General features: G+C 45.6%; 1 protein-coding gene and 1 pseudogene across 1 annotated transcript in view; both read right to left on the bottom strand.

Annotated features, from left to right (window-relative positions):
• Nucleotides 1-19,692, bottom strand: part of SLIT1 (slit homolog 1 (Drosophila)) — a 220,951-nt gene that overhangs the window by 183,230 nt on the left and 18,029 nt on the right. Inside the window, exons 2-3 of the mRNA XM_006831197.1 lie at nt 9,045-9,116; nt 7,239-7,310 (exon numbers count right to left, since the gene is read on the bottom strand). Coding sequence (XP_006831260.1) covers nt 7,239-7,310; nt 9,045-9,116 — 144 coding nt within the window. The remainder of the gene's footprint in view (nt 1-7,238; nt 7,311-9,044; nt 9,117-19,692) is intronic.
• Nucleotides 885-6,278, bottom strand: LOC102820810 (annotated as a pseudogene).

The following is a 19,692-nucleotide window of genomic DNA, read 5'->3' on the forward strand; positions in this document are numbered from 1 at the left end:
AAAAAAGGGAGAGAGAGAAAGAAAAAGGGAGGAAATTGCCTCCAAGAATACAAGACAATTCACATGTTGCTTCTGAATGTCCTCCGATGCTGATCAACAGAGAACTATAAGAACTGCATTTTTAGTAACAATATATTTAATTATTTGTCTAAGCTACTTTTCAGAGTGAGCTAGTTATTACACTAACAATATTATAAAAACCATAGTCTCCTATTCAAAAAGAATGGCTCTAGGTTAATTTAACAAGTCTTATTTTTGTAAACAAGCATGAAGTTTAAATGCACTCTGTGTAACATAAACTTGATATTAGAAAACATCTTATTGTGTTGTTAGTCACTGTAGAGTTGATTCCAATGCATGGCAATCCCATGTGTGCAGAGTGGAATCGCTCCCCAGAGTTTACAAGTCTATGACCTTTTGGAAGCAGACCACCAGACATGGCTTCCAAAGAAATCTCTGGGTGGGTGCAAACAGCCAACCTTTCAGCTGGTAGTCAAGCGCTTAACTGTTTGTGCCACCCAGAGACTCACTGACATCTAATTAAAGATGGCCAAATAAATCAATAATGTTCACAAAACGACAAAAACAAAGTATGATGTGATTGTTTTCCATCGGTGTTGGTTATCTTGCAAAATGATAGGCAACATCATACTTGTTTTCACATTTACAGTCACATGTATTACACTGAGAAGGACTGCCATATCCTTGACATTACCTGCAAACTACATGCTATAGTGGTGGAGGTGGTGTGGAAGCTGAGGACCCTGGACCAGCAAGGTTGGAACTGGAGTTCCAGACTGGCTGTTTCCTATGTTCCTCTAAGAGCATTCATGTGGACACGTGGTTCATTGCTCTGACCTACCACTGGACTAAAGTTCCTTGGTTTATATGATGGCTGAGGGGCAATGCTTGTGCAAGAGGAGCTCTGAAGAATATCTGCTGACACAAAAACTCTTGCTGAGCAAAGGGCTGCTGATCCTGAAAGGCTTCTCATTGGGGATTGCGGGAATTTGGTATTCTGGTGGCTTACTGGACAACCATTCTGCTAGAGTCAAGAGCTGAGTTAAAGAGTTGTCAACCATGAATCTTGGGGAGGTCTCTTAGTGTGCCAACAGTGGGTGTGGTTTTCACCAGACTTTCATAGGATTAAGTCTCAACATTTGGGAATTCCTTGGTGAAACCATTAAGATAGTCTGGTTTCTGAATCACCATGGAAGACGGATTCGTGCTCTTTTGCTACATCCCAGAGTGTTCGTTTTCTGCTGTAAAATCCCCCACATTTTTTTGCTGCCCATGGAAGACTTAGTATCTCTAACTGGTACCATCTTATGTTCGTGCCTTTGATGCTAGAACAGAGTACTTCAATCACTTCAGTGGAAGGAACACAATTCACAAGTGTGTGGTTTTTCTCCAATATGGGAACACACATGGGCTTCCAGATGACATTCATAAGCAGATGCCAATGGACATAGAATTCTCCCTTGTGTGGATTCTAATATATTCAATAAACTGGGTGATTCCTTGGTTGGCATAGTTGCAGTACCAACACTTGAGCTTCCCATCTACTTTCAAACCCATTTACTAACACGTCTGAGTTTCCATCCAGAGAACCATCAACAGATGGGTGATCAAATCCATTTGAATCATCATCTGTTTCAGCTCCCCAGAAGCCTCTTCTTCTTGGTCTGTCCCCCAAAATCATGACTTATCCAGAAATCATGTTCCCATGATGAGACTGCTGAATTAAATATTCCTGAAAAATCTTTCACAAAGTCAAAAGACTCTGATTTATTCTCACCTATTCTTACTTATTTTTGAAATTTACAGCTCTTGATGTCTGAAAAGGAACCCTGGTGGTTAAGTGTTGAGCTGTTAACCAAAAGGTCAGAGATTCAAACCCACCAACCACTCCAAGGGAGAAACATACGACTATCTGCTTCCATAAAGCTAGAGATCCTCAGAAACCCTATAGCTCTATTCTGTCCTATAGGGTCCTTACGAGTCAGAATTGACAGAGGGTTTGGCTTGGTTTTTATGTCTTTAAAAAAACTTTCCACCTCAAATCAGTTCCTCCTTTTCCTTGTCACTCCAGCATTGATGAGTACTGGAAATTTACTCTGGAGGCACATAAAAAAGCCAAGGAGAGAATTTCAACTAAAATTGAAAAGTCATGCAAAGGTCTCCTGATATCTGTACCGGGTAACCCCTATCCCCTTGCTGGACATTGCTATAGCCATGTTTGTTCCTTTACTGGCCCCTTGCTTTGCCCAAATCTAGCATGAGTAGGACATAGGGTAAAAGTGGATGAGGAGCCATACATTCCTTTGTAATTAATGGCTGAGTAGTATATGGATTGTATCTCAATGTAAATTGCACCACTGGACCAATAAACAACATTCTTATCAACAGAGAAAAGATGAAAGTTGTCAAGGACTTCATTCTTCTTGGATCAACTATCAACACTCATGGTAGCAGCAGTCAAGAAATCACACAATGTATTGCATTAGGCAAATCTACTGAACAAGACCTTTTTAAAGTGTTGAAGAGCAAAGATGTCAGTTTGAGGACTAAGGTGCACCTGACCCAAGCTATGGTATTTTCAATAACCTCATATGCATGTAAAAGCTGAACAGTGAATAAGGAAGACCGTAAAAGAATTGATGCTTTTGAGTTATGGTGTTGGAGGAGAATATTGAAAGTGCCATGGGCTGCCAAAATAACCAACAGATCTGTGTTGGAAGAAGTACAGCCAGAGTGCTCCTTGGAGGCCAGGGTGACCAAACTTCATCTCTCATACTTCAGACATATTGTCAGGAGGGACCAGTCACTGGAGAAGGGTATCATTTTTGGTAAGGTGAAGGGTCAGAGAAAAAGAGGAAAATACCCCCCGCGAGATCGATTGGCAAAGTGGCAGCATTAATGGGCTCAAGCGTGGCAACAATTGTGAGGTTGGCCCAGAATCAGGCAGTGTTTCGTTCTGTTGTGCACAGAGTTGCTATGAGTCAGTACTGACTCAATGGTGCCTAATAACAACAACAGTATATTCATAACATTTATAGCCCCATTAGTGGACAAATAATTTTTCAGTGCTATAAACACAAAGGAACTCTGGTAGCATAGTGGTTATGAGTCAGGCTGCTAACCTCAAGGTCAGCAGTTCAAAATTACCAGCCATTCTGCAGGAGAAAGATGAGGCTTTCTGCTCCCATAAAGGTTTACAGCCTTGGAAACCCTATGCAGGGTTGCTCTGAGAGTCAGCATCGACTCCAAGGCACACCACCACCACCATAAACACAAAGCAGGAGTGGAAAGTCTGGTTCTGGAATGTGGCCTGATGTTTAACCAAATTCATCTGTCCCACTTTAAACAACTAATCCCTTTGATACTGAAGTCCAGGATCTAATAAGAAATACTTATTTCATTTTTTTTTTTTTTTAATAATGTTAGGTGCCATTGGTTCTGACTCCTATGGACCTTACGTACAAAAGAACTGAACACTGCCCCGTCCTACACCAGACTCACAATTGTTGCTATGTGTGAGCACAAATTACAGCCACTGTATAACCCACTTCATTGCAGCTCTTCATCTTTTTCATGGACCTTCTATTTTTCCAAGTATGCTGTTTTTCTCAAGAGACTGGTCCCTCCTGAGAATACGTCCAAAGTACATGCGATGAAGTTTCGCCTTCCTCACTTCTAAGGAGCATTCTAGCTGTAATTCTCCTGGCAGTGCCTGGTCTATCCAATATTCTTCCCACAGGGTCACGAAGCTGTAAATCTTTATGGACATGTTTCTCCTGCAGAGTGGCTGGTGCTTTTGAGCCATCAACTGAGCACTTAATCACTGTGCCACCAGGGCTCCTTAAAAACAACAGTGACAACATTCAAATTTAACAATTCCTTTTTAGCTTCTACCACACAACACCTCAGGCCAGTTACGGAAGTGTGACATCTAGAAAGCACAAACCCTTGATACTCAGTGTTGTCCACAGACCACCAGCACTAAGTTGCTAAATGATGGTTAGAAGGTCAAGTCCACCCAGTGGCACCTCAAAAGAAGGTCTGGCAATTTACTTCCCCCCAAAATCAGCTATTGAAAAGCCCACAGAGCACAGTTCTACTCTGACACACATGACTCATAACAGGTGACCCCAGACCTGCTGAATCCAAATCTTCCTTTTCTCAAACTCTGCAGGTGATTTGCAGTCACATTCAAGTTTGAAAAGCAGTAATATAAAACACAGTCCTGGTACTAAAGTCTAGGGCACAGTTTAAGTTACACACAAAGATCTCCTTTAACAGTTCTAAATTATAATAAACAATCTCAGCAAACGTTTTCTTTTGGGTGAAAGGGAGGGAAGAAACTTTATTTTATGTGGCCAGCAGTACTGGTCTGTGGTGGATTCCTAGGAGGTCATGCTTCATCTAATAGGTCAGTGCCACCAGTTTAGAGACCTCCATGTTCCAGCTAGGGACAGATCATTAGAGCTGCAATTTTAGGAGATGGGCTAGAAGAAGTTTAATCTAAAGGGCAGTCTTCTAGGGAAACACATCATTGCCTTTTGGGAAAAAGAGACCACCAATATAATCCTTAAAGCAATAAGAGTCAACATCAGATCGCTCCAAGTTCCTTAACTTCCATCCAATAAATTAATCCTGTATTTACATTGCCTGGCAAAAACAAAACTTAATTAATTTTTGTTTTGTTTACCCCTCCCCCAAGACTTTCTCATTTTTCTGGCTTTGATTTCTGATAAACATTTAGGAGGAAAAGGGATTTGATACCTACTTTAAAGTTTAAAAATACAAGACCCCAAAGGAGGCAGCAGCTGGGTGAAGAAAATGCAGGTAACTTAGAATAATAACTACAGTAGTGGCTAGCAGCCATCACTGGTACTTATGGTGTGCCAAGCACAGCCATCAGCGCCTTATAGGCACTGCTTCACCAGCAGAGGAAAAGGGGAATGAAAACACGGGGTTCTTTTGCCTGAACTATAATTTGTATGCCTTTCACTCCTGTTCATATCTCCTACCTCCTCCTTGCAACAACCCCACAAGAAGCTTTGACCACCATCATCCCAAATATATATTGGTGCTCAAGATATATTTGTTGATTTTGCTGAGTTGTCCCTCTTTGTAGATGAGGAAATGGGAGGCCCAGGCCATCACTCAGCTGCTGAAGTAAGGTCTCCAAGCTTGCCTCCCCTACTCCCTATCCTGGCTGCCTTTGATGCTTCACACCAACCTCTCCTTCCAACCCCTCCCATTTTACTCCCTCCAAACAAGAGACATGCCCAGCAAGACCCCACTCACTCTCTGCTTCTACATTTGTGTTGTACTTACAAAAAACCAGTTATATCTGTTCCTGTTTGTGCCAGAGGTACATATAATTATATAATTTAATTAACTATTACGTAAACGAAGAAAATAGTAACGTGAAAAGAACCATCTCCATGAAAACTAAGTTGAATGCTTTAGAACGATTCAATCAAGGAAAGCTGATAATTAAAGGGTTGTTAAATTAAGACTGGGGAGGGGAAGTGGGTCATAAAAAATCCAGAATTCTCCCTCTGGATTGTTTCCAAGGGGCATTTAAAAACCTCACTCCACTTTAAAGAAACTGAAACCAAAAATCGAAACCAAGGTCAATGTATGAAGGGTAGGCAAGGAAAACAATACAGAACTCTAATCAGTGTTTCATGCTTAAAAGAAAGGTTCGGGAGAAAAAAGAGAGAGAGAAAGATGAGAGTGAAGAAATGCACATTAACATCTTTAACTTGAATAAAATGCTTAAGGTATTCATCATTTTGGGTAACTCTCCACATCAACCAACTTTAATGGTCTCTGGCAAATCAGATGGGCGGGCAGGCGGCAAAAGAACTGGCCCTTACAAAGGAGTCACACCATTTATGATGTGTACCCACAGATAGAGTGATCAGACACCCCAAGAATAACTGCCAGGTGTGAAGTTTCTGGTGACCCACCCTTAAAGAAGAGAACAGGAAAAGACAAAAGGGACAAAACCAATTGTCGCATCGACCCAATTCACGGTACCCCATGTGCAGCAGAGGAGAAGACCTGTGCTCTTTAAGGGTTCCTACGGCAGATTTTTTGGAAGCAGGTCATCAGGGCTTTCTTCTGCAGTACCTCTGGGTAGATTTGAACCTCCAACCTTTCAGTTAGCAATAAGAGCCAAGGGATACAGCGTTGACAAAGTCGTGACTCAAAAAGGACAAGCCTGCCACACCCTGGGTGGTGGTGGCAGCACCACCGGTCATGTCCAGGCCCCTGCCCTCTGCCCACCTTTTCTTTTCCTCCAGGGCCTGGCAGCACCAGAGCTGGAGCTGGAATGGGCTAAGTCCAAATCAGCCCCACATGACTAAGTCATTAATAGGTATTTTGTTCTAAGTCCAGGACTAAACATCTCTTCTAGCTGTGAGCTCATCACCTCGTTTAGGGCTGGAAAAATTGCCTTGATTTTTTTCCCCAGGTTGCAGGAGGGCCATCAGACAACCATCCTGTTTCCTCTTTATTTAATATCTTCTTTTCTTTTCACAGAAAAATGTCTACCATAGCCATTCAGAGCCCAGGCTCTGGAGGCAAAATGACCCAGGTTCTAATGCCCTCTTCCAAGTAATCACTGGACGATTCTGGACAAGTGGTTTAACCTCTATGAGCCTCCATTTCTGAATCACAGACTATCACTTAGCACAGTGTTGTTTTAAGGATTAAATGAGATACAGTGGGGCCAAGAGCTTATCTTGGTGCCTGGCACAAAGTAAGGTAATCAACAGCAGCTATAATTATAATTACAGACTCATCATAGGAAATCCAGAAAACACAGGAGGGAGGGTCCTCTCTGCACACATCCCTCATCCCTGGCAGAGGCTCTTCCCTGACAAGGGAGGTGGTCCTCTCTGTACATGCCCCTTATTCCTGTCAGAGGATCTACCCCAACACAGGAGGGGGGTGCTCTTTGCACGCTCCCCTCACTCCTGTCAGATGGTCTACCCCGACACAGGAGGGGGGTCTTCTCTGCACATGCCCCCCCATTCCTGTCAGAGGGTCTACCCCGACACAGGAGGGGGGTCTTCTCTGCACATGCCCCCCCATTCCTGTCAGAGGGTCTACCCCGACACAGGAGGGGGGTCTTCTCTGCACATGCCCCCCATTGCTGTCAGAGGGTCTACCCCGACTGCACAGTCACACAGCCCAGCCTGTGCCCCACAGATCCTTACAGCCTTTCCAGCTCCTTCATGTCATCGAAAGCGCCCCGCTCCACCACTCCGATCTGGTTCTCCATCAACTGCCTGGGGAAAACAAGACAGGATGGTTACAGAGGGTTGGACCAGGACTCCTAGAAGTAGCTGGCATGAGGGAAGAGCAGAGGCAAATACTTCCAGGGCCACGTTGGCGAGGGATGAAGCAGGAGAGGGTGAGGACTCCTACAGACTCCCTCATCCCAGTCTGAGAGGACAACATTTCCTCATAATTTTACCAGTTCTCCAACACTGTCTCCTCAGCACCCACCCCTGACAGCAAAATGTTCCTCTAGCCCTGGTGTCCCCTGACCCTCCCTTAGGCTGTGTGTCAGGTAGAAGGTCACAGGATACGAGTATCATGGCTCCAAAGGCATGCTCTGGGAAGCCCATGTCCACAGCAGGCAGCCCTCCCAAGCCCAGAGGGCTCATATCCAAAGGACAGAGCAGGGGGACACTGACCACTACTAGGGAAGGGAGCAGGTGCCAATTGAGCAGAGCCCACCCATGCAGCAAATACACTCTACAGTTGACAGACAGCACCCCTTCTGCCTGCACCCCCACTCTGCCTCAGACACAAGCAGGGTGCCACATCAATGGAACCACCTGGCTCCATGAGAGTCTGCAGCTCCTCACAGCCAACGTGCCCTGAAACCCAGCATCTAGGGCAGCGTTTTTCCACTCAATTCCAAAATAGATCATTTTTGAGAAAGTCTATTTTCCCCCTTCCCTTTTCCCGTTCAAGCATGTTCTTTCACTTGGGCCTAAGACAAGGTCTGGGCAAGGCAGGAGACAGCAGCTGCCACAAGATACTTCTCTTCCTTTGCTTTGTTTTCAGAACCCTGGGCTGTTGAGGAGCTTCTGTTGGAGGACTAGGGGGAGAGGTATGAGGGAGTCACCTGGGGGGAGGGGGGAATTCTCCTAGACCCAGAAGAGATCCCCTAGGAAGGGTCAGAAGTCAGGATTCTGGAGCAGACCCATGCCCAGTGACTTGGCAGCACTGACCTCCAAAAGGCTTGGCCAAAAAGTCCCCCATTCCTCCAAAGACAAGCAGACTCCATACATGCAAAGCCAGTCATTCTGAAAGAACTGAGGGTCCCTAGAGCCCCAACACAACCCCTGAAGTAGAGGGTGAGGGACTTCCCAGTTGTCTGATGTTAAACTTCCTGTCAGCTGAGTGGGACAGAGGCTCAAAGTCAAAGCTGAGTTGATGCAAAGGAAATAAAGAAATGTGATTCTTCCCTGATCCTGCACTAAAATGCATGCATGCAGCTGCCCTGCACCCATGATCAGCAGAGCAGGGGGTATGGGAGGCCCAACCCCTTCCACTTGCTCCTCACCCACTCTGCCCAACCAAACAAGACAAGTGCCCATTTGCTGCCAAGCAGCCGAACGCAACAGAGCTGTGCCCATCGCCCTTAATATTTGTCACTGTCAAGCACCCAGGGGGAGTCACTTCTATCATCAACTGCCCAAAGTTAGAGGATTACGGCCTTACTAGGGAGTCTTTCTGAGGCTCCAGTTCAAAAGAACTCTGGAGGTCCAAAGATGCCTTGTGGCCACCTGGTCTTCCCTTGCCCCCAGGAAATAGCCAATGAATGGACTCTGGGTGAGAACTCACTATCAACTCTGCCTCACTTCCCCCCAACCTTCCAGAGTATCCCAAGACTGACTCCACAAGGCAGGGACCCTGCCAGCCTACAGCCCCCACCAGGGCTCTGTGTAAATCCACAAGGAGATGGAGCAGAAGGGAGCTGAGGAGCACACACAGCAGCAAATACTCACAGCACCCGCAGCTGCTTGAGCCCCGCAAAGTCGTTCTTATGGATCCGAGTGATGTTGTTGCCATTAAGTTCCCTGGTGGAGGAAAAGACAGAAGGAAGGTGTGAGATGATCAGGGTGGTCCCCAGGCCAAGGACTCAGTTTTCAGGGTCCCTCGCCATCTGACTCAAGTCAGATGTCTCAGAAAAGGGCTTCCCAGACAAGCCACCAAAGCCTCGAGTCTGTGTTGAGAGACCCAACAAGTCACCATTTCTTTGCAGTACATGTTCAACCAACAGGGGGCATGGAGCTTGTTTCTGGGAGAAACATGGCTTTTGCCTGAAAGAGCTCAGACTAGTTTGGAAACTAGCCAATTAGAGAAGTTGTTTAGGTAGAATCCTCTTGGAACTGTGTCTGCCTCAGAGGGGTAGTCTGATGTTTAAACTAGTTAAAAAAGTAAAGCGCACGGCCTGAGATTGCAAAGCCTCCTGTGATACCCACACCATTGTCACCTGGGTGATACTGGCTCCTGAAAGCTGCCCACTTTCTGAGCACAGAAAGCAGGGTGGGCTGTACAGTTTAAGGGGGCTGAGGAAGTGGGACTCGAGCACAGCTGGAGTAGGAGAGCATGCTGAGTGAGGCTGGAGGATTCATATATGCTAAGTTGGGAGCCACAGAAAACAGGGCTGGGAAAGGTAGGTGCAGACCACAGAGGGCCTGAAAAAGCAAGCAGAAGAGAAATGGAGCCAGTGAAGGGTCCATGTAGGAGCCTGCCATGAGGCCAGTCCTGCAGGGTGGGCAGAGTCAAGGAAGGGAGGGCAAGCCAAATGCCCAGATGAAGCACCAGGGCCCAAAGCTACCAGGGCTCCTCCCTTCACAACATCACAGGCCTCTGGGCTTCCCCTCCCCCTCCCATCCAAAGTCACATCTGTTCCTCCTTTGGTCCTCCCCCATCATCCGTGGGACACCTTGGATATGGACTTCACTTTCGAGGCAGTCTGGCCCTACCTTCCAGCCCATCTCAGAGAAGCTCATCCAGCCTCGGCTGGGTCACTTCACAGGATGCTGCTGGCTCAGCCACAAGGCTGTTCGTCTATGAGTCAGGCACTTGACTTCTTAGAAAGCTCTTCCACTGAGTTACATACACTGGAATCTCCCAGGTCAAGCACCATCCCCAGCTGTCACCTTCAGCATCTAATCTGTCTCCCTGTGGAGGCTTCCAGTTCACACCACTCCATTTCCTCTTCTTCCTCTCCCCCGTCACCCCACCCCACCATATGCATACACCATATCCATTGGCAGCCCGCTCTTCTCACTTAGTAACTGTATATAGCTACAAGTCTAACCCAAGTCCAAGTTACTTGGAGAAACTAAGTACTGTATCTAAAAAGTGTTTAGGAATAGAATGTATGAGGGGCCTTCAGAAAGTTTGTGGAAAATTGCATTATTTTTTAATCCCATTTTTCCACACTTTTTGAAGCCCCCTCATAGGTTTGGTCTAGATGATGTACTAACGTGGTTTCCACTAGAAATAATAGCAAATGTTATCAGCTTCCATATACTCCAGACAACACTGAAAGTACTTACCATGCCCAGTTGAGAGGTAAGCTAATCTGGCTCACAGAGGTAATGTGCCTTCCCAAGGTTGCCAGCAGGTAAATGACACAGTAGGAATCTGAACCCAAAGCTGCCTGACCCTGATGACCACATTGGTCACCAATGAGACGAAATGAAGGGAAAAACAGCAATGAAGCTGTGAGCTAAGTCCGATCACGTTCAATAGTCTCCTATAAACCTAGGTGGAGACCTGGCTGGCCAGCAGTATGGCAAGACCTGGGGACTCCTGGGCCCAGAATCAGTGAAATAGCCACAGAGGACTAGAGTGGAGAGTGAAGTGTCCAGCTGGTAATAAATGAGGGCATATGCATAAGAACACCCACACTTGCAGATAATACCCACTTCACCTGGCTTCAGTGGCTGAATGATCAGAATACAACTAGAAGAAGAAAGAAGAAAAAAAAAAGTAATCTGATACAATTTGATGAACTTGAGCTAAACCTATGGATGCAGTAGCTCAAAAGAGGAAACAAATCTTTACAGCGAGGATCATTCCCATCCCCAGGTACACAGGGTAGACAGGGATGGGCAACTTGGACACTGGCTACCCAAAATTGGGGTGCTACAAAGGCTTACAAGTGACTGGCTTACAGCTTTCAAGAGGTAGCCTAGATCCAGAGAGTGCAGAGGACAGTAGAATCTCCACTGAGTAGTATCCAATTTGTCTGAGCAGAGTTGATGAAAGGAGATGGGGATAGGACTCTTGTGGTATAATAGTGAATAATTGTTATCAAGACTGACTGTGAGGGTTGAAAACTTAAAGACACATGTTTTGTAACAAAAGGAGAGGAGTGGCTGATCTTGCAGTCCAGAAGCAGAGGTCCCTGGGACCATCAAGGAAGAAGAGTAGAGTGCAAGACCCTACCCAGAGACACAGTGATGCCAGAGATGGAGGCAGAGATGATGATGTGGAAACATGGAGCAGCTGGGGACTCTAGACCCAGAGAGGGAGAGGGCTGTGTGCTGACAACCAAAGGGTAGGCTTGCGGGGTATACCCTTTGGTTGTTTGATGATACATGGAGGGGACTGTAATCATGGCAATGAAACGATATACAATAGGATGAATGTAAAGCTAATGTTCTCCCATGTAAACTATCACATAATTCACAATAAAACACTTAAAAAAGAAAAAAGCTGCCTGACCCTCGAGCCCAGGTGTTTTCTACCAGGTCATACTGCCTCTCCAAGTTGACGGGTCCATAATTCACCAATCATTGCTCTCCCTGCCCCTCCCATGGGCCTGAATTCTGATTCTTGGGAACAGCTGGAAAAACATCTATGCTTCTCCTCTCCTTTCTAACAGGCTCTTTCCAAGGGGCTGCGGGTCTCTCCACACTATGTAACTATTGGCAAGAGCCTCAGGCTGGACCACATCCTTACCCTGGATGCAGAAAGGACCCCTTCCCATTGTGAGACAGCTTTTTTCAATGTAAAAGTCTCTTTCAATTAAATGAAATATTCTTCTCTGAAACCACCACCACAGGACCTCACTTACGCTGCACCCCTATCTGCTCCTTCTGCAAACACTCAAGAACATCGTTATGAAATCCTTTAAAATGAGTCCCCTTAACAGGCAGGCCTCAAGAAGCTTCCTGCGAGCATTTGCATTGCTTAAGACCATAGGTGGAATCCTGGTCTCCATCTAGAATCTTCTGAGTTGGAAATTTCCACTTAAATGGACAAGCAGACCAGCCGGGAATGTCTAGAAGAACAAAAGATACTTCTTGAAAGATAGATCAGCAGGAAAAATCAAAAACAATAATGGCAGTCTGATTGACTACTACAAGAACAAGCAAGTTGTTCGCTTGGGAGTCATCAAGGCAAGCGGTCAAGTCCCCTCATGGCAAACCCCCTTCCAAGACTGAGACTCAAGGGGAATACACAAACAGGCATATGGTCTTGCTGGCGACCACGTTGATCAACCAATAAGGGGAAGTGGGGGGAAAAACAGCAATGAAGTTGTGAGCTAAGTCCGACCATGTTCAGTAGACTCCTGTCAACCTGGGTTAAGACCTGGTTGGCCAGCAGTATGGCGAGACCTGGGGACTCCTGGACCCAGGGACATGACCACAGAGGACTAGAGTGGAGAGTGAAGTGTCCAGCTGATATGAAGTGAGGGGAGATGCACAAGAACACCCATATTTGCAGATAGTACCCACTTGACCTGGCTTCAATGGCTTGATGATCAGAACTCAACTAGAGGAAGAAAGAAGAAGGAAAAAAAAAAGAGTAATCTGCTACAATTTTATGAACTTGACCTATACTTATGGATGTAGTAGCTCAAAAGAAGGAATGAATCTTTACTGAGAGGATCATTCTCACCCCCTCGATACATAGGGTTGAGAGGGATGGGAAACTTAAACATTAGCTACCCACAATGGGGGAGCTACAAAGGCCTGAAATGACTGGCTTACCAGCTTTCAAATGGGAGCCTAGCTCCAGAGGGTGCTGGGGGAAGGTAGAATCTCCACTGAGTGGTTTCCAACCTGTCTGGATGGAGCTGATGAAAGGAGATAGGGATAAGACTCTTGTGGTTCAATAGTGAATTGCTATCAGGACTGTCAGTGTTGCAAATATAAAGGTAGACATTTTGTAACAAAAGGAGGAGAGTGGTTGATCTTGCAGTCCAGGAGTGGAGGACCCTGGGACCATCAAGGGAGAAGAGTGGAGTGAGGGACACTGCCCAGGGAAGCAGCAACGCCAGAAATAGAAGCAGAGACTATGACGTGGAGAGATGGTGCGACTGGGGACTCTGGACTCAGGGAGGGAGAGGGTTTGTGTGATAGTGACCGGGGGGCAGGCTTATGGGGTATGCCCTTTGTTGTTTGAATGGTTATATATTCCCGAATGCTTCAGTGTACATAAAAACAAAACAAAAAAAAAAACAGAGAGAATGAAAGCAAATACTGTCAAATGATTAGGATGAATGTAAAGCTGATGTTCTCCCATGTAAACTATCACTCAATTCATAATTAAAACTTAATTAAAAAAAAAAAAGTTCATCCCCAAACCTCAAACTAAAAGGAATTTTTGGTTGTTTGGGGTTTTTTGTTTTTTGTTTTCATTATAAAAATATTCCAGCACTGATTATAGGAGCAAAAATGTTTATCAACTTTGGTGCATATCACCAGAACATCATTTGGAAGCATATCTGTGAGAATGAATGCTATACAGCCCTTTACACTGGTAACAAACGAAAGAAATCAAACCCATTGCCATTGATTTGGTTCCGACTCATAGCCACCTATATAGTGTTTCCAAAGCTATAAATTACAGGAGCAGAAAGACTTATCATTCTCAAATGGGATGACTGGTGGGTTTGGAATGGCTAGTGGGTTTGAACTGCCAACCTTGTGGTTAGCAGTCCACTGCTTATCCTACAGCACCACCAGGTTCATTGCACTGGTATATATCTGGCTTTATTGATAAGGAAAGCTGCCCATGATACATTCTGAGGAACAAGGGCTACAAGACCATCTATATTCTATGAGGCCACTTATGTAAAAACACATACAAATCCATACAGATACGTGGGCAGGATGAACTAGCTGGGGGCTGTTGGTAACATATTAATTAATTTTAGGATTTGAAATGACTTTAGCTATGTTTTTATAGTTTTTTTGGTTGCTTAATTTTTTAAAACAATACACTTATATTTTATAAATATAATATTAAAGTTATTGTATTTTAAAATAGCAATAATATATGCATATCACTGAATTTTTTTCCATATCCTGAAGAGGAAAAAAAAATTCAATTACATGTAATCCCATCACCTAGAAATAGCACCATCAACGTGCTGGAATATTTTCTCTCTAGCCTGTTTTGTTTGTAAACAATTTTTATAGCACTGAGATCACTCAGTAAATATATACTGAATACTTACTATCTGCTAAGCACTTTGTGAAGTTCTGTAGATATAAGAAAGGAGCTCTGGTAGTGTAGTGGTTACAAATCAGGCTGCTAACCTCAGGGACAGCAAGCAGTTCAAAACTACCAGCTGTTCCGCAGGAGAAAGATGAGGCTTTCTGCTCCCATACAGATTTACAGCCTCGGAAGCCCTGTACAGAGTCGCTATGAGTCGGAACTAACTCCACAGCTTAACCACCACCACCATAAATATAAGAATGAAGAAAGCATAAAAGTTTCACACTCCTTCTACAACTTTCTACCCTTTTCTTCTCCACTTGTGCTTTTCCATGGGATTCTGAGTGGCCATAAAGTATCCGTCAGTTGACTGGACCATTTCTTGAATGTGTAGCCCCTGATATTGTTCAGTTGTCAAGAATACTGCATGAGGAGTGGCGGTCCCTGGAACCATCAAAGGAGAAGAGTGGAGTGCGGGACCCTACCCAGAGAAGCAGTGATGCCTGAGATGGAGGCAGAGATGATGACATGGACAGATGGAGTGGCTGGGGACTCTAGACCCAGAGAGGGAGAGGGGCTTTGTGCTGACAACCGGGGGGCAGGCTTGTAGGGTATACTCTTTGGTTGGTTGATAATGCATGGAGGGGATTGTAACCATGGCAATGAAACGATATATGACAGGATGAATGTAAAGCTAATGTTCTCCTATGTAAACAATCACATAATCCACAATAAAAGATTAAAAAAAAAAAAAAAAAAAGAATACTACATGAAGTTTGGTGGGCATTTGGGAAGAATATGTTCCTAGAAATGGAATTACTTGGTTACGGGGCATGAAAAATCTGATGAATTTTACAAACATTTGTACATTCCTTCTCATTGGCAATCATATTTTATAAGGCAGTTGACTTTGGTCATTATTACCAATTCACAGATGGTGAAACTGAGGCAGAGATAAACTCTAAGTCTTGTCCAAACAAAGGAGGACCTACAGTGAAACTCAGGAACCCCTGAGATGAAATTTCCACTAAACAGAAAAAGTAGGGGGCACTCAAGGGCTTTCTGATGGTGGCACATGTCTGCATCTTCTGTTCCCACTGCGAAGTCCCTGGGTGACATAAATTACTAACATGTTTGACAGCTAACAAAGGCTGGCAGTTCAAGTCCACCCAGAGACACCTCAGAAGAAAGGCCTAGTGGTCTGCTTCCAAAACATCAGCCAACGAGAACCTCCCGAAGCACACATGGGGTCACCATGAGTTGAAATGGAATCAACAGCAACTGGTTTTACTTCTCACTGTTCTTTCGCTCAATCTCCATGCAACACCAGCCCCAACTTGGGCAGTCCCCACATCCTACCCCCAACCCACCCTACCCTAGAAAAGCCCTGGAGCTGACAGGGGAAAGAAGACGATGACCCCGACAGCAAAGCCCTTCTGCTGTGAGGCCCCATGACAGCCAGGCCCCCAGTCCCTCAACCTTGCTCCTTTGACCCCAGAGCTAAGTGCCTTCCTCTCAGGAGGAAGCTAACTACAGTGGGGGTGGCTCTCACCAAGTGCCCGGGTGTGAAGGCTGCTGCTTTGGAAGGCTTTCTCTCCACTTAGGCTAAGAAATGACCTCCTCTGGGTATCGAAACCTCGCTCCCTCCGCAGGGCGGCCCACCAGGATCAGGTTTCCAACCGAGGCCAGCCACTTCCCCTCAAACCCTCAGCAGAGGCTGCTGGAATGAGGCATGGAGGTCATTTTTCGCCAGTGCCTGATTCCTCCAACAGGTGGTCCTTGGGTGTTGCCATGGAAACACACACACACACACACACACACATGCACACACACTCCAGCAAACTGCCTGGGGACACTGAGAGACCTTGCAGGGCCTTAGGACTGTTCCAGCCAGAGTGGTCAAGTGACTCCCAGCCTCTCTTCTCAGGAAAAATCCAGGATCCAAGTTCACCTGGACTTCCTGAGGGTCTTGCCACCAGAGCACACATTCAGTACTTGTCCTTACGTGCCGACGCTGAGCCCATCTCCAAGCATACACAACAACCCATGAGGTGAGTCCTGTTCACTCTAGTTTGCTGATGAGGAAACTGAGGCACTTTCTCCGTGCACACGGTGGTTGGGTGGGGAATCAACCCAGATCTGTGTGATTCCACATTATGTCCCTTACATTCCAGTGCCTCCTGTTGCTGGACTCTGAAACCCACCCCCTTGCTACCCCTGACTCCAACTGGTCATTCCTCAGACAGAGATGAGGAGTCACTTAGACATACTGAGCAGGAAATACTTGCTTCGGAGCCCTGTAATAAGACCACATTCTCTGCCTAAGCAATAAAATTAGGGATCACACACACAACTTGGTGGAAATCAATGTGTTCTCCTCAGTGGGTAAGAGCTTGGGCTCTGGAGCCAGACTGCCCAGCTTCAAATTTCTGTTCCACCTTTCCTGGCTGTGTGACCTAGGGCACATTGCTTAATTTCTCTGTGCTTCACCTTCCCCATTTGTAAAATGAGGCTAATGGTAGAGATGTGTTGTTATTGCTAAATGCTGTAGAGTCAGTTCTGACTCATAGTCATCCTATGTAGGGTTTCCAAGGAGCAGCTGGTGAGCTTGAACCACGGTTCAAACCGACCTTGCAGTCCAGCACATTAACCTGCAGCGCCACACCAGGACCCCAATGATAAAGATGCAGTGAGGTTTAAATGACTTACCAGTGCAAAGTACCAAGAACAGTGCCTGGCGTACAGTAAGTGCTCTCTGTAGCAGTCTCCTGGCGTGGCACTGTAGAATAAGTACTGGACTGCTAACTGCAAGGTCAGTGGTTCAAATCCACCAACTGCTTCTAGGAACCCCTGTACAGGGCCACTATGAGTCAGAACCAACTCAATGGCACTTAACTACAAATCAGTATCAGGTGCTCCGGTGATGCAAAGGATTAAGTGTTCAACTGCTAACAGAAAGGTTGGCAGTTTGAATCCACCCATGGCTGTGTGGAAAAAAAGGCTAGTAATCTGCAGCCTAGAAGACCCTATGGAGCAGTTCTATTTTGTTATGTGGGGTGGCTACCAATTAAAATCCACTCAATGGCCCCTAACAACAACAATATATCAGTATTATAAGCTGCATATATTATAAGCTATTACTATTGCTGTCGTGTGGAGCGTGGTGGATGCATAAGATAATGCATGGACTGTGAACCACAAGGCCGACGGTTTGAACTCATCAGCAGAAAGATGAGGCTTTCTGCTCCCACAAACATGTAAACCCTCAGAAACCCTATATGGGGTCGCTGTGAGTTAGAACTGACTCAACGGCAATTAACAACAGTTGCTGCTGTTGTTAATAATAATAAAGACCATGACTCCATCTTGTGTCCCCAGGCCCTGCTCAAGCTGGTGCTGGACTGGCAGAGTCCAGCTGGACAGGAGGAGCCCGATACTCACTTCCCTGCAGGCCCCAGGATGCTAATGACCAGCCCCAACTTGGGCAGACTCTGGAGCAATCAGACGTCGTTCTCTCTCTTTCAAAACTGATGAGTCCACACCCATCCACCTCCCCAAGGAGGAACACTACTCTAATGGCAAGTGGCCCTAATTTCCATCAGCTCCTGTGTGGTCCGAACCTGAAAGTAAAACCTCAGCGGTGAAAGACTTCAGAGAAAATCCTCTGAAGCAAAGTTACCAGAGAAAAAACAAAAACATCCAAGGATTTTTTTAATCCTCTCAGGAAATGCAGATTTGATCCCAGGCATCTGGGTGCTTGTGATAAACCAAAAGAAACACTCAGATTTCCTAGAGCTGTAGGAATAAACACTTGGAGCCCCTTGCAGGGTCTTCTGGGGGGTCCCTGTGCCTCACAAGCATTTTCACTTGGAGCTCCAACCACTTCTGGCGATGGTTCCCTGAGATACCAGAACATTCCCAGAGTGGTCAAACCAGCAGCTGAAAGGGAATATGAGGTGGCCCTCCAGAACCCTTCCTATGAGCCTCCAAACACTAAACATGGGTGTGCTGTGAATGAGACAGGCCTCCTGGGCTCCAGAATTGTATATATTGACTCTCTGAAATCGCAACGTGATAAGCCCACGGAGCTGACTGTTTGCAGTCAGAAAGGGAGATGTGAGGGAAGAAAACATTTTCCTACCAGCCATCAATGGGACAGATGTCCAGAGCCCAACCTGCAGGCTGGCCCATGTGCCATCTACCACTGCTAACACCAATTCATGCCTCCATCATGGCACCGAGAGTCACCTAACTACAGTCCCCATGTTCTCTCTGGCTCCTCTCCAACCTGTTCTCTAAGTCCAGCCAGCAGGATCTTTTCAAGATACAAATTGGCTCATGTCACTCCCCACTTAAACACTTCAATGAATTTCCATTATTGTTGGAATAAAGACAAAAATCTCCTTAACAGACCTACAAGGCATCAGTGATCTGCCATCTCCCCACCAAGCCCAGGCTTGCCCCACGTTCCCTGTCTGATCCCACAGGGCATTTCAGATGCTGACTCGCTCCCTCCTGCCACAGAGACTTTGTATTTGCCATTCTCTCTGCTTAGAATGTTCTTTCCTTCTTTGCTTAACTAACTCCAACTTTTCCTTCAAATTGGTCAAACTTCCCTATCACAGTCCTCTCTTCTATAACACAATTCAGTGGCAATTGTGTGGTGCTGGATCAGCACTAGACTGTGAATCACAAGGTCAGCAGTTCAAACCCACCAGCTGCTCCTTGGAAACTCTATACAGTCAGAATTGACTCGATGGCCTTTAACAACTACAACAACAATGGATTTCTTGACTGACATCTTATCTTCCACATGAGATTATAAAGCCCTTGAAGGCACAGAATGTGTGCTTTTTTATTCTCATTTTTTCCATCCCTAGGGCATATCACAGTATATGTATGACACATAACAGATGTTTCCAAAAGTATTGGTTGATGCAAGAGTGAATTTGCACTAAAGCTGACATATTTCACAGGAATAGGAGAAGATCATAGAATATATGGCTAATTGCCTCCTCTGCCATGAGACCAGCAGAAGTGGATGGTGCCCAGCTGCTATTACTGAACTTTTGATCAAATATTCTATAGAAGAATCCTATTCAAAAGGGGGAAATGCAGAAAAGATTTCAAATTCTCATGGAATTCAGACTTTCTGGAGACATGGAGGACGGTTGTTGTTGTTGTCAG

This window comes from Chrysochloris asiatica, unplaced genomic scaffold (genome assembly GCF_000296735.1).
Source record: "Chrysochloris asiatica unplaced genomic scaffold, ChrAsi1.0 scaffold00003, whole genome shotgun sequence".
Taxonomy (NCBI): Eukaryota; Metazoa; Chordata; class Mammalia; order Afrosoricida; family Chrysochloridae; genus Chrysochloris; species Chrysochloris asiatica.